The sequence below is a fragment of the Schistocerca piceifrons genome, chromosome 1, assembly GCF_021461385.2.
Source record: "Schistocerca piceifrons isolate TAMUIC-IGC-003096 chromosome 1, iqSchPice1.1, whole genome shotgun sequence".
NCBI classification, from domain to species: domain Eukaryota; kingdom Metazoa; phylum Arthropoda; class Insecta; order Orthoptera; family Acrididae; genus Schistocerca; species Schistocerca piceifrons.
The window spans coordinates 337,103,256-337,119,553 of NC_060138.1; the positions used below are offsets into that span (position 1 = coordinate 337,103,256).

Sequence of the window (16,298 nt, forward strand, 5' to 3'; positions counted from 1 at the left end):
TGCAGTTGCTGCCTACAGGGCCGGTCATGAACAAGGGATGACTCAACCCAACAAATTGGTGACTGCTCAAATTTACAGCTGCCATGGCACCTGAATCGTACTGATCTGGAATTGCACTATGTGAGAAAATGAGGGATCTGACTGTTTCAAAATCTGTTATTGATGGTTGACATCAGTTGCATTGTACATGAGCGCATATTCTGCAAATCCATTACCCACTCGAGATAAGTTTGTTCTGACCTTTTCTTGTAACAAAAGAATTGGTACCTAGCTGCCACCAAATTCATATGTTGGTCATAATTGTTAGTGAACCTACAAACTGGAGTGGTGTTAGGAAACAATTTCTGAATGAGGCGAAAGACTGCACTTCTTGCTGTTGACAAAAAGTAATGTAGTTTCACAGTACCTGATACTTTTTGAGCAATGATGTGGGCTTCATAATGTTGCAACCACTCGAGCCATTCCTCTTCTTTTTCATTAAACTGGCAAAAAGGCAGTATGGCACTTTGAGCAACAGTTGCGGCATGTTGTGCTGTGTTTGTTGCTTGGTTGGCGAGTAACTGCTGTACTGTGTTTAGAAGGGTTGCAATCTGCTGCGTCTAAAACTGAAATGTGTGTTAGCTGCATTGCATCTATCACTTGCAGCTGAGGCTCCTGAGCACGGCGTGGAATGGGTGGGTTGCTCAGTTTGGAATAGGCAAATGCAATAGATCGACAATGCAAGCAATAAAAATAAGCACACAAGCAAAGAAAATTTCTGCAATACCCACCTGAAAACACTGAAGGAAAAACACTATAAGAGACGCTGTTAGAACATGTAAACACACCCCTGCAAAGAAGAAACAAGGTAGAATTAAGGCGCCAACAAAACACAAAAGCCCACGACAAAACAAAACAGACTAAACAAGTGGCAGCTGACGGCTAGGGGCTCGAATATTAACAGGTTGTCACTGCTATTTGTTCACCTCGTCACGAATGTTGTTATGTCTAGCAATCCTGCATACTCGGTTCACTAGACAAACAATCAAACAACTCGTATTAATGAGTTTTATTACAATAAGGCAAGATACAATTACTTAACTTTGATAGATGTGTCGCAAGCAAAGGGCGAGGTACAAAATAATCAGTTTCCTTCAGTATAGGCAAACACAAGTCAGTGCTACATTGAGATTCCTAACGAAGTGGCTAATGTTGACGCTGCTATCAAAGTGACCTGCCACCTGTTGGGCATGGTGCTTATGTCGTCTTCACGTAGGGGCCGCTGCTGTCATATTGGAGGGAGGTTGGTGAGTGCATGATTGGCTGACTTCCTCTCATAGCCTTCTCTTCCCTGTTGCACCTGACTGGTGTGTCAGTGCTGACTTTATGCTGTGATACCAATAGTGGGGAAATGAGTATGATACTATATATTTATGTTCTATGCCGATAGCTGGAAACATGTCATTTGAATACAAACTGATGTTACAAAATGTAACAGCAAACAAAAATTTTGCAGGTCACCAAATGCACTAAGTGAGCACTTTCTTTATTAAAATCCTTTGAATATCTCTAAATATTCCGTGTTTCCTCAATAAACTTTTCTTTACAGTAATTGCTTCTACTCTCTTACTTTCCTTAAATTTGTCATAAGAGATGATAAAATATAATGCAACAACAACATGTGAATATACCACACGCACCATTAAAAACTGAATCCTGTCTGATGTAATTTGCTTTCTGTTAATTTTGTAGCACATACAGGTTTTAGTAGATGCATTGATTTTTGTTCCAGAATGCAGGAGGCTGATGTTGGCTTTGTTTTGGTTGTGGATCGTCGTAATGACAAATGGAGTTCCGTGAAGGCCGTCCTTCTGAAAATCTCAGTGAGTTGCTAATATTTTTTCAGAAGGATGTAGGAAGAATCTGAAACTTCAGTAATGGACATTTGCAAATTCCTGTGTGTTAAGTACAGATAATACAAATATATTAATAATGTCATTATAGTAAAGATGACTCTCCTTCTCTCTCTTTCTATATTGTTTACATTTTTTGTCTGTGGATTATTTAATGTTCCTGGTTTGTTGTCAGAACAGATTTATTACATTTTATTGAGAAAGAATACCTATTTTATCAGTTGTTTAGATTCTGATGCACCAAATCTAGATCAGTTATAATCTGTTGTAACTCAACCATTTCTTCCACTAGGACTTAAAAACCACCTTTTGCCATCTGTTAAAATGAGAAATATCCTTTCCAAAATTATTCTTACAGTCTCGAAGTTGTATTTTTCCCTAGACCCAATCTGCTTTCTTGACACCTGTTTTATCCTCCTGTTACCTGTGCTTCCAAGCCCTATACCATAAGGGTTTACTCCTTTGACTGTCTTACACCAGCATTGCCTACCATCTCCTACTGACCTGTAACTGCCATCTCTCTGACTGAGAAGTAGAGCTGTGTGAGAACAGGTACACCATCTGTCAGTTCTGCTACAGTTTATGTGCAGCATTATATGTGGGCATTGTTAGATTTGCTTTCATTAGCGTATACTACTAGATCCTAGTCACAGGTAAATGTGATCTTGCAGATGCAGAGTATGTTCTTCAGTGTAATATAATGAATTCACAACTCATATTATATACATTTCACACCCTCACCCTATACCTCCCCTACACCTCTTTTCTTCTTCACCTCAGTAACCACTCCACTTAGAATTGCATGTGTTTTGATAGGACATTAAGCCCTAAGGCTGTTCCATCATGAATCAAATGAATAATTTGGTTGCCACAAGGTTGATCCTTGTAGATACATTGGTTCTTAAAGAGGAGTTGTTCAGTCTCCTGAAAAATCATTGTGCACAAGCACAACCTCTTCCCATAATTCGGAAAATACAGGATGTGTGTGAAACATTTGGTGAATAATCACAGAAAATAAAGGAAACAAGACATACAACAAAATACCTTTACTGGCTTTCAAGGTAATAACCCTTATCCCCAACACGCTTCTGAAATTGGTTGTAAAGCTATTGGAAATTGCTAGCAAACTCTTCTTGTGGAATCACTCGAGGAACCATGGTCACACATTGTTGGATATCTGCAATGTCTGTGACCATTCCTGAATGATAGTGCTTATACTGGGTTTGCTTATACTCAACTCCTTTGCTCTCATTCACAAAGACAGCCACCGGTCATCTACAAGCACCCATATTCCTCTCATTGTAAAATGATGCAATGTGTTAACATAAAGTTTTGCTTCGTGCAAGTTTACAGTGTTGAAGCAGTGAGTATAAAATGCTGATTTACAAGCTTTAGGAAGAGCTGCATTTGAGTCGACAAGCACAATCCCAGACAGCACTGAATAAGTGCGGTGTACATTTACAGATGATTGGCGGCTGTCTTTGAGAATATCAGAAGGGTTTAACATAAGCAAAGGCAGTATAAGCATGATTGTGCATGAACATTCACAGATGTTGTGGATTCCATCATTGCATGACTATAATGTCTTGAATGATTCCACAAGAAATGTGTGTTGACAGTTGCCAACAGCTTTGTCACTGATGTCAGAAATGTGTTGTAGCTAATGGTGATTACTATGAAGGCCAGTAAAGGGATTTTGTTTGTAACTCTTGTTTCCGTTATTTTCTGAAACCTTTCACCCAATTTTTCAGACGCAACTTGTGTGTTAAATTCAACATCACAGGATTCTTAGTACCTTTCTCAAGTTCTAGACATGATTCTCCAGTTTAAAAATGAAAAACTGAAATTTCCACTCTCACTGTGGCACAATTGAAAAATTGGGCAGTCATTTATGAGCTTCCTCTTAAGCATTTTTCCATTTCAGAATTACCTTGGAAACTCATTGAATGAGAAAGATAATTTAGAATGATCAGTCATAAAATATGTTTGTTGTACATATCAGTGGGAGGATTCTAGTGTACGTATAAAACTACATGAACTGAAGAATGTATTTCGCTCATAGAAAACAAATCAGATTAGTGCTGATGCCCTTGTACGAAGAATTACCATTCAGCATGAAATGAGCCCCAAATCCTTCAACATACATTATCACTTGCACATATACAATTCATATTCTCAGTCTCTTGGCAAGTTGTAGCATCATTCAGCTGATCCAGACTCATGTCAGAATCATTTGATAAATACTCCAGTCATGTGTGTACAAGCCTCCCTGGTCGTCTTACCTGAAATGTATTGAACACATTTTGAATGCTGTGAAGAGGGATGTGCATACTTTGGATCCTGGTTCAACCACTCTCCCAGAGCTGTGGGTTGATAATAATGGAACAGTAAGCCTGTGACATGGTGTTTTGTGAAGGCAGTGTTATGATGTGTCACTACCATAGCGCATCTGATGCCAGAGCAAACTTTCTACAGATTTTGACATTTTTAGTTTGCCATGGTAGTTGATAAGACATACATGTATAGCTTTCACCCAAAACAAAAACAAACAGGCGTGCACGCACACACACACACACACACACACACACACACACACACACACACACACACACACACACGACTGCCAGCTCCAGCAGCTCAGTCTGGATTGCAACATCACATGGGATGCAAGCAGCAGTCTGGAGAGGGTGGAGAAGAGGAGGGGGGGGGGAGGGGAAGGAAGAGATGAATTCTGTCTGGCAGTGTGTGCAGGGACTAAACTGCCAACAGGCACAGTGTCAGGAGGTTGTAGGGCAGGGAGGTTGGGAAAAAAGGAGCAAAAATGGAAAGGAGTGGAGAAAGACAGGTGGATGCATTGGCAGAGGGCTAAAAGTAAACAGGGTTGGGAGATGAGTATGGGAAGTAAATGATAGGTCAGAGGGGGTAAAAACTATTAGGTGAAGGGTTTGGGCAAAGTATGTTACCATAAGTTGAGGGTGGGATAATGACGGGAGTGGAGAATATGTTGTAAGGATAACTCCCATCTGTGCAGTTCAAAAAAGCTGGTGGTGGAGGGAATGATCCAGATGACCCGGCTAGTGAAGCAGCCATTGAAATCAAGTGTGTTATGTTCAGTTGCATGCTGTGCCACAGGGTGATATACTTTGCTCTTGACCTCAGTTTGGCGGTGGCCTTTCATCCTGGTGGACAGCTGGTTGATAGTCATACCAATACAAAAAGCTGTGCAATGATTGCAGCAGAGCTGGTAAGTGACATAGCTGCTTTCACAGGTGGCCCACTCCGGATGGGGTAGGATAAGCCTGTAATAGGACTGGAATAGGAAGTGCTTGGTGGTGGAATAGTCACTTTTTGCACCTGGGTCTTCCATAGGGATATGACCCTTGTGGGAAGGGATTGGGAGTGGCATAGGGATAGACTGAGATGTTGTGAAGGTTGGATGGGCAATGGAAAACCACTTTAGGAGAGGTGGAAGCCATCTTGGGTCGGATGTTCCTCATTTCAGGGCATGATGATAGATAATCACAGTCCTGGTGAAGGATGTGTTTCAGTTGTTCCAGCAAAACTTTCCTGCTGGGTGATGAAGGGGACACTCATTTGTGGCTAGTTCTTGGGGGTGGTGGAAGGATTGGGGGTATGAGTGGAAATGGCACAAGAGATCTGGGGGATAGTGCCTGCCTGTGGAGGCTTTGGTGAGACCCTCAGCATACGGAGCAAGGGAGTTTTTTCACTGCAGATATGCCATCCCCTGGTAGCCAGGCTATACTGTCCCCACACTCTCAACCCAACTGTTTCCACCCCCTCCGTCCTATCACGTCCTCCAGATTCTCATTTTCCAACCCTGTTTATTTGCAGCCCTCTGCTAATGCATCTGTCCGTCTTTCCCCACCCTTCTCCATTTTTGCTGCTTTTTTCCCCATCTCCCTATTCCACAACCTCCTGACACTGCGCATGTTGGCAGTCTAGTCCCTGCACACTCTGGCAGACAGTGTTCATCTCTCTTCCCACCTGTACACTACGTGCATGCGTATGTGTTTGTGTTTTACTGATGGAGGCTGTGGCCGACAGAAGCTATATGTGAGTCTTTCTTAATTGTGTGTCTCCAACTTGACATGGCTTCTTTGTGCTAAGTAGCGATCTGTCTTTTCCTACTTTGTTGATATTCCTACCAGGATTTTCCATTACTTGACCCAAGATCGTGGTTACACAGTGAGAGACATTTTTCACGTTTGCAATTCTGGTGTACGTCAGATCTACAGTTACATCTGATGCAAAAGTGAGTCAAATACAGTAACAAGATGGCGACCTAGTTCTAGATGAAAGAGCACAAGTCAGATGACAGTGATGATATTGAGTGTGGTTTTAATGATGAATACAGGTTATCTTCTAGTTAATTAATTAGTGAAGATACATTTTATATTTAATATTACATAACTTGGTTAAGAAAAAGATGTGATTGTACAATTTTATGAAATTAAGGTTATGTGCAAAAGTGGACTAACTGCTTGAGTGTGTGCTGTTGACACCATCTAGGTTGGAAAGTAGCAGAATACACACTCCTGTTGATAAAGCTTTGTTCCAAAGTGATTATTGCAGCAGTTCAATTTTATAAACATTAGGAATGTAGTATGTTCACACCAGTAAATAAGAAATGCAAAAGATTATCATTTTCATTGTAAATCTGTTGGCAAGACACACAAGAAAACAGTTGACATATTTAGAAGCAAAACCAAATCTTTAAGTACATTTGACAAAGCTTGTGAAAATGTGAAGGCTTTTGCAGATATAAATTAAGAAAAAAAATGTGACATTGGTAGGTTGACCTTTCAAGGATAACAATGCAAAAAGACAAATGGGAAGCAATAAAAGGTGAATGCACTGGACTGACACTTGATCTACAGAAGACAGTTTCACTCCCAAAAGCTCCTAATGGTACTGTATAACAATGAAAACAACCAGTTTTTGACAGTAGTTGGATAGATAAAAAGTCTACTCACCAAGCGGTGGCAAACCACACGTAAAAGGAGGTCATACTTAGGCAAGCTTTCGGAGCCATGAGGTGCATCACAATCAGCAAAAATAAGCCAAGTGTAATACAGTTTCTGAACTTCCCAGCAGTCCCCTGAAATTCAACTTTACCAGGAAAAAACTACTTATAAATGTAAAGAAGGAAAACATAGACATAGTCGGTGTTACGCTACGTTACCCTAGTTCACAACTATTTTTGCAAGAACTTACTAAGTACTACTCAGATTGTTGGAGATCCATATCAATCCATCTCAATAGATCAGTGAGAATCCTTAAAATTATACTTAAAATATACAAGAGATGGTCTCTTAATAGCACACAACATAGTCCTTAGTTGAATGAAACAATATTGTTTTATGCAGGGTACTATAATAAGGGAAGATGGCACTACAGATGTAGGCAGTACATTGCTTTGAAGCCGGCGCCGCTATGTTAGATGCCCTGAAACAATAGAACAATAGCAGAGTAGTGTTTATGATTGCTTCATGTCCTTAATTTCTGTCATATGCACACAACAGTTGTTTTAGATAGAAAATATGACTGCTTTCATGAGTAACAGCATCAAGAAAGCATTCTCAGCATTTTTCTGGTCTTAAGTGTGTATTTGATCCAGTAATATGGCACATTTCATCTCATTAAAGTAATTTTCTTTTTGTGATCCATTTTGAATAAGCAAGAAGAGAAGTATGTGATGTGAAAACGCTGCTTTAGTAATCCAATATTTTCCTGATGTTTTCGTCAGTCTTAAAAATGCTAAGAGATATTTTGCTATGTTTTGTCGATTTCCAATATTTCCTTCTCACTGTGTTCATTCTGAGAGCTTAATCAGGTTGGTCTGATAGGAAATATAAAGTCAGTTGACAGAAATAAAACCACTACAGTAAAAGTAAATAGCAAAACAAAAATTTATGTTTATAAAAGAAAATATCACTTGAATGAGTCCACAAACAAATGAGATGTGATTCCGTTGTTTTAGAGTATAATCAGAATGTTTATTTCCCCTTTAAATTACACAAACTGGCATTTTTAATCAAAGCTGTAGCATCATAAGCTAATGTTTGGGGCAGCTGTCATTTGTGTCATTTGTGCATGGTTTTTACAGGTAATATCTATGTTGAGACAGTATTGTTCTTCAATTTCCATTTCTTGTAATCGCCGTATCTCTTATAGGCCGCTGATGTCTGATTTCTGTGAAAAGCAAATATGTCACATTGAATAAATGTTAATCTGTTGAATGTCATTTAGTGTTCTCAATACTCCAACTGATTTTTTTCTGTGGCTGAACGTCAGAGATTAATTTCTTGAAGCATGCAATTTGTTCTTGGTCATTGTGGCATATAACTCTCTGATTATGATTGAGGAAGATTACTGTGGCTGTGTGTGTTGCACCTTCATTTTAATGTAATTGTTTATATTTTTCTCTAAAGTTCTTTAATTTAGAAACTAAAGAATAATTTGTTTACCATTTTAGGGCTTTTTCCCTGGCCTAATACATGTGGCATATGTTTTACGGCCAGTTGGTTTTCTTCAGAAGGCTATTTTGGAATTTACCAATAAACTGTCAAAGGATGAGTTCAAATTCAAGGTAATTTTGAACTATATTAGGCTGTTTGGCACATTTCATATTTTTGTGCATATTTGTGTAGTTCCATGTCAGCTAGTAAAAAGATGTTGAATGAAGTTGCAATTTATTATCTTTTGTAATGGTTTAAATCAGAAATGTCACTTATTTTTGTTGTAACAATATGAGACTGACTTACGGTGTTATTGCATGTGAAGCTAGACCAGTAATGACAGTGAAACAACAAAGCTAAATGTTGTAGTTAACCCCATTGTGAAGTGAAGACTTTAATGTGCTTGGCACTAAAGGATTGTCAGTTTTTCAGGTCTGCTATAATATATAATTAGAGAGTTAAGTTTCCTGCCCTTTGTGCTTCCATGTTCATTGTGTTCTTATTTTTTGAACAACAGAGATTTAGGTCTAAATGCTTGAACTGAATTATAGCTGTTTTGGTTTATGTTAAACCCTCCATAGTACAACCATTCAGTTCCGTAATGCACTTGCCTTCTACTACCCATTACTCTGACTTATTTGCAGCATGAATTAATCAGAAGTATTTACAACCTGAAACATTTTGTGTATGTGAAAAATGTGTTGATGTATGATCTGACTCCTTGGGGATATGAGATAGAGGGCAGGAAAAAGAAGACAACTCATGACTGCTCCTGTTAAGTATTATATAGAGGCTGCAAGAAGACTTATGGTGTAGAGGCTTTGTTAAGAGTTCATGGTGGTTGTTCATTGCTCGATTAGAGGAGGAGGAAAATCTGATAAAGTACACTGGTTCCCTAGCAAGTTTTGTTCTAGCAGCTAAAGTGGCATTTACTTTAGAAGAGAGGTGAGCTATCAGTAATGTAATGAGACACTTCTGTGTTAAACACATTCTTAATGTTGTGATTGTGGCTAATAGAGATGGTTTACAGTGCAATCGATGAGGGTAATTGCAGCTTACCCATAAAACAACCTTGCTAGACTCAAAAATTAAAAAGAATCTGCTCAACAATGTAGGGAAAGAATGATTACTACTTAAAAAAAAAAAAAAAAAAAAAAAAAAAAAAACCACGTTAAGTTACAGACGGGCTCAATTAAAGGACACTTACACAAAATTTACAGCCACAGCCTTCATCAGCAAAAGAAAAGGACACACCATTCACACACACAAGCAAGCACACCTCACCCACACATGATCGTCAAATCGAGCAGCTTGGGCCAGAGTGCGAGTATCATGTGGGATGGAAGCAGCAATCTGGAAGGGCCAGGCAAAGGAAATGGGTAGCTGTGTACAGGTGGGGAGAGAGAGGAACATTGTATAGCAGAGCATGCAGGGACTAGAATGCCAACAGATGAAGTGTCTGGAGGTTGTGGGGCTGGAAGGTGGGGAAAAAAAGGATCAAAAAAGGAGAGGAGCGAGGAAAGACGGGTGGGTGGATGGGTGCATTGACAGAGGGCGGCAAACAAAGAGGGTGGGAATATGACAGAATGAAAAGGTGGAAACTATTGGGTGGAGGGAGTGGGGACAATATGTTACTGTGGGTTGAGGTTGGGATGACTACTTGAGTGGAGAATGTGTTGTAAGGATAACTCCCCCCTGCACAGTTCAGAAAAGCTGGTGGCAAAGGGGAGGATCCAGATGGCTCGGGTAGGAAAGCACCCATAGAAATCAAACATGTTATGTTTAGCTGCGTGTTGTGCCAGAGGGTGATCTACTTTGCTCTTGACCACAGTTTTTCAGTGGCCTTTCATCTTGGTGGACAGTTGGTTGGTAGTCATAACAATATCAAAAGCTGTGCAATGATTGCAGCAGAGCTGGTAAATGACGTTGCTGCTTTCATAAGTTGCCCGACAGCTGATGGGGTAGGATAAACCTGTGGCAGGACTGGAATAGGAAGTGCTGGGTGGTGGATTTAGCTGGTCTTGCACCTGTGTGTTCCACAGGGGTATGATACTTTTGGCAGTGGGTTGGGATTGGGAGTGGCATAGGGATGGAGTACAATGTTGTGGAGATTGAGTGGATGACAGAGCACCGATTTAGGAGGGATGGGAAGGATCACAGATAGGATATCCCTCATTTCAGGGCATGATTATAAGTAATCAAAGCCTTGGTGAGTGATGTAGTTCAATAGGTAATGAAAACCCTCATAACGGGTGTGGTTCAGCTGTTCCAGTCTGGGGTAGTAAAGGTTGATTAAGGGGGCATTCCTTTGTGGCTGGTTCTTAAGGATGGTGGGAAGATTCAGGGTGTGTGGGGGCATGGGAGATCTGATGGCGGACTATGTCTGGCGAATAGTGCCCGTCTGTGAAGGCCTTGGTGAGACCCTCAGCATACAGGGCAAGGAAGTTCATGTCACTGCATATATGCCGTTCCCAGGTGGCCACGTTATATGGGTGGAATTTTTTTATTTTAAAGGGATGATAGCTGTTGAAATGTGGACAGAGGTGACGATGGAGCCATCAGATAAGAGGAGGTCAACATGTAGGAAAGTTGCACACACTGTTCAGGAGGACCAGGTGAAACAGAATGACCTGTTGAGTTGCAGATGGGCACAACAAAGACACACACACATTCACAAAAGCAAGCGAACATCGCACACACGTGACTGCAACCAGTGGCAGCTCCAAATGCAATGGCCATCTTCCCTTTCATAATATTATCTTCTAGAGACATTTCCTTTGTAAAACTGTGTCATATATTTCTTCCACTTTTCACCTTTCCCTTCCAGTATTTCTTTAATACTGGCTTGTCTTGAAAGCTCCTGATGTTCACACAGCAGCTTCTGTCTTCACCCAAAGTTCCTTCAGTTTTCCAATAGGTGGCATCTATCATTTCCATAGTTATGCATGCTGCTCGAGCTTTGCATTTCTCCACTAACCATTCCTGTCATGGCACTTTGCACTTGCTGCCACTCATTTTTCTAGTATTTGTATTCTCTTTCTCCTGCTTAACTTATGTTTGTATCAAGTTCAATTCCATGGGGAGTTTGAATGATGCTTGTACATGTGAAAGTTATATTGGGATGTTGTTCTGGTCTTCAGTCCAGAGACTGGTTTGATGCAGCTCTCCATGCTAGTCTATCCTGTGCAAGCTTCTTCATCTCCCACTACCTACTGCAACCTACATCTTCTAAATCTGCTTAGTGTATTCATCTCTTGGTCTCCCTCTACGATTTTTACCCTCCATGCTGCCCTCTAATATTAAATTGGTCATCCCTTGATGCCTCAGAACATGTCCTACCAACCGACCCCTTCTTCTAGTCAAGTTGTGCCACAAATTTCTCTTCTCCCCAATTCTATTCAATACCTCCTCATTAGTTATGTGATCTACCCATCTAATCTTCAGCATTCTTCTGTAGCACCACATTTTGAAAGCTTCTATTCTCTTCTTGTCCAAACTATTTATCATCCATGTTTCACTTCCATACAAATACTTTCAGAAACGACTTCCGGACACTTAAGTCTATACTCGATGTTAACAAATTTCTATTCTTCAGAAAGGCTTTCCTTGCCATTGCCAGTCGACATTTTATATCCTCACTACTTTGACCGTTGTCAGTTATTTTGCTCCTCAAATAGCAAAACTCATCTACTGCTTTAAGTGTTTCATTTCCTAATCTAATTCCCTCAGCATCACCCGACTGAATTCGACTACATTCCATTATCCTCGTTTTGCTTTTGTTGATGTTCATCTTATATCCTCCTTTCAAGACACTGTCCATTCCATTCAACTGCTCTTCCAAGTCCTTTGCTGTCTCTGACAGAATTACAATGTCATCGGCAAACATCAAAGTTTTCATTTCTTCCCCATGGATTTTAATTCCTACTCCGAATTTTTCTTTTGTTTCCTTTACTGCTTGCTCAATACACAGATTGAACAACATCGGGGATAGGTAACAACCCTGTCTCACTCCCTTCCCAACCACTGCTTCCCTTTCATGCCCCTCGACTCTTATAACTGCCATCTGGTTTCTGTACAAATTGTAAATAGCCTTTCGCTCCCTGTATTTTACCCCTGCCACCTTCAGAATTTGAAAGATAGTATTCCAGTCAACATTGTCAAAAGCTTTCTCTGAGTCTACAAATGCTAGAAATGTAAGTTTGCCTTTCCTTAATCTATTTTCTAAGATAAGTCATAGGGTAGTATTGCCTCATGTGTTCCCACATTTCTATGGAATCCAAAAAGATCTTCCCCGAGGTCAGCTTCTACCAGTTTTTCCATTCGTCTGTAAAGGATTTGTGTTAGTACTTTGCAGCCGTGGCTTATTAAACTGATAGTTCGGTAATTTTCACATCTGTCAACGCCTGCTTTCTTTGGGATTGGGATTATTATATTCTTCTTGAAGTCTGTGGGTATTTCGCCTGTCTCATACATCTTGCTCACCAGATGGTAGAGTTTTGTCAGGGCTGGCTCTCCCAGAGCTGTCTGTAGATCTAATGGAATGTTGTCTACTCCCAGGGTGTTGTTTTGACTTAGGTCTTTCAGTGCTCTGTCAAACTCTTCACGCAGTATCATATCTCCCATTTCATCTCCATCTACATCCTCTTCCCCTTCCATAATATTGTCCTCAAGTACATCGCCCTTGTATAGACCCTCTATATACTCCTTCCACCTTTCTGGTTTTCCTTCTTTGCTTAGAACTGGATTTCCATCTGAGCTCTTGATATTCATACAGGTGGTTTTCTTTTCTCCAAAGGTCTCTTTAATTTTCCGGTAGGCAGTATCTATCTTACCCATGGTGAGATAAGCCTTTACATCCTTACATTTGTCCTCTAGCCATCCCTGCTTAGCCATTTTGCACTTCCTGTCGATCTCATTTTTGAGACATTTGTATTCCTCTTTGCCTGCTTCATTTACTGCATTTTTATATTTTCTCCTTTTAGCAATTAAATTCAATATATCTTCTGTTGCCCAAAAGCTGTCCATTCTTCTTGTACTGTATTTTTTCCCCCATTCTTGTCATTCGTTCCCTAACGCTCTCCCAGAAACTCTCCACAACCCCTGGCTCTGTCAGTTTATCGAGGTCCCGTCTCCTTAAATTCCCACATTTTTGTAGTTTCTTCGGTTTTAATCTACAGTTCATAAACCAATAAATTGTGGTCAGTCCACATGTGCCCCTGGAAATGTCTTACAATTTAAAACCTGGTTCCTAAATCTCTGTCTTACCATTATATATTATATCTGAAACCTTCCAATATTTTCAGACCTCTTCCATGTATACAACCTTCTTTCATGGTTCTTGAGCCAAGTGTTAGCTATGATTAAGTTCTGCTGTGTGCAAAATTTCTTACCCCATTCCATATTCATCTACTACGTTTCCTTCTCTTCCTATTCCTGCTGTCGAATTCCAGTCACCCATGACTATTAAATTTTCGTCTCCCTTCACTATCTGACTATTTTCTTTTAGCTCATCATACATTTCATCAGTCTCTTCATCATCTGCAGAGCTAGTTGGCATATAAACTTGTGCTACTGTGCTAGGCATGGGCTTTGTGTCTATCTTGGCAACAATAATGCGTTCACTATGCTGTTTGTAATAGCTTACCCACACTCCTATTTTTTTATTCATTATTAAACCTACTCCTGCATTACCCCTATCCGATTTTATATTTATATTTATTTATTTATTTATTTTTATTGTGGTTGCACCTACAGTACGGCTATCTGTATCGCTGAGGCACACAAGCCTCCCCGCCAATGGCAAGGTCCATGGTTCATGGGGGTGGGGGTTGTGATACATGTTTTTATAGCTATGCTAACTCTGCATCACTACCTATAATGTACTGATAGCTGGAATCTACATCTTCAGTAAAATAACAGATGATGATGTAACCGATGCTGACCTCCTTCCTGTCCTTATGGTTTTATATTTTCTCCTTTGTCAATGGAATTTAGTATCTCCTGTGTTCTCCAAGAATTTCATAGGACTTTGTCTTTTTACCTAGTTGTTTCTATGCTACCTTCACCATTCCATCTCTCAATATTACTTATTTGTCCTATCTTTTATTTTTATTGTTGTTTCAGTCAATCATTGTTGGCCCTTTGAAACTCCAGCAACCTCTGGTGCTTTCAATTTATCCAGATTACACCTCCTTAATTTCTTAAGATTCTTCAGTTTTACTATGCAGTGACTATTATGATCAGTCACAATATCTGGCCCTGGAAATGTTTTAAAATTTAAAATATTTGTTTCAAAATCTCTGTCTGTAATCTATCTAAATCTTTCCAGTGTCTCCAGGTCTCTCCTATGTATACAAACTTCTAACATTATTCTTAAACCAAGTGTGAGAAATGGTTAAATTGTGCTCTGTGCAAAATTGCACAGACAGCTTCCCCTTTTGTTCCTTTTACCCAATCCATGCTCTCCTACTATTTAAGGGATCTGACATTCCATGCTGTGACCCATAGAATGTCACTTTTGTGTTACACATTGTCAACATCCTCCTGAGCAGTCCTTGCCAGGATATCCAAATGGGGGACTATTTTTACCTCCAGCATATATTACCAAAGAGTGTATCATGTTCAGTATGTTGTACAGTAGAGGTGCATTTCCTCAGAAAATATAATGATTGATGTTACCCTTTGCTTTCACTCGTTTGCAATACCAACTTAGTGAGGCTTTTGGTTAATGTTACAAGACCAAATCAATCACCCAGACTCTTGCCCATGTGATTACTGAAAAGGCTGTCCCCCTTCAGGAAATTATGTTAGTTTGGCCTTTCTATAGATCCCTCTCCTATATGGCTACACCAACACTGTGGCTATCTAAGTCACACACTGCATTAAGGTCCATGGTTGTACATTGTAATTAAGAGCCAGATGGTTGCTTGAGTGGCCATGCTCTGCTTCAGCTGTTGTAATTAATGCAGGGTGTTTTTAAATTAGTATTGGGGTTTTAATGCTTTATAATATTTATTATATTAAACTTACAGTTATAAACGATATGTCAAATGAAAGAGCAACTCAAGCAGTTTTACCAAGAACCTTATAAATGTTCAATGTGAGCACCATTTGTTACATGGCACACATCAAGTCTATAGGCGCGTTCTTCCCAAACGTTGATAAGTGTGTCTTCAGTGATTGTAGCAACAGCTGCTTCATTCGGTTTCTTAATTCAGGGAGGTCTATTCGTGGCGGAGGCATGTACAAACGATCCTTTCTGAAGCCCCAAAGGAAAAAATCTCATGGCGTTAGGTCAGGTGAACATGGAGGCCATGCAGAGCAAGGCCTGTCATTGGGCCCCTTGAGGCCTATCCAGCACTTGGGAAGAACTCGGCTATAGACTTGATGTGTGCCATGTGACAAATGGTGCTCACATTGAACATTTATAAGGTTCTTGGTAAAACTGTTAGAGTTGCTCTTTCATATTAGATATCATTTATAACTGTAAGTTTAATGTAATAAATATTATAAAGCTTTAAAATCCTGATATTCATTTATAAACACCCTGTATTTTTTTCTGTTTCTTAAGTAGATTGAAAACTGAAGAGGTCATTCTTCAGATTTGGTATTCCATTTTGACGAAGCACCCTGAATTATTATGGTGTGAATATTCCAGAGATAATGTCTTTTCTTCTTTTGATTATTAAAGTAAACCTGTCCTCAACCTGAAGGCTAATTTGAACATTTTGGTGTTTTATAAGGCCTTGGCCTGTTGGGAGTGATATGTCCTTGCTTTCCTTTGACTCAGACAGTTATAGGAGGATTTAGAGTTTTACTTGGACTCTGAACCACAGTGCACTTTATAATTTTTCAGCTACATAAATTGTTGCCAGTGCTGATGGAATGATAAGTGACATCAAAAATACTAGGACCAATTGTGGACTGA

General features: G+C 39.8%; 1 protein-coding gene across 1 annotated transcript in view; it reads left to right on the forward strand.

The window, feature by feature from the left end:
• LOC124797666 (guanine nucleotide exchange factor DBS-like) overlaps positions 1-16,298 on the forward strand; it is a 222,900-nt gene that overhangs the window by 52,272 nt on the left and 154,330 nt on the right. The window contains exons 4-5 of the mRNA XM_047260803.1: positions 1,772-1,862; positions 8,389-8,502. Of these exons, the coding sequence (XP_047116759.1) occupies positions 1,772-1,862; positions 8,389-8,502 (205 nt within the window). The remainder of the gene's footprint in view (positions 1-1,771; positions 1,863-8,388; positions 8,503-16,298) is intronic.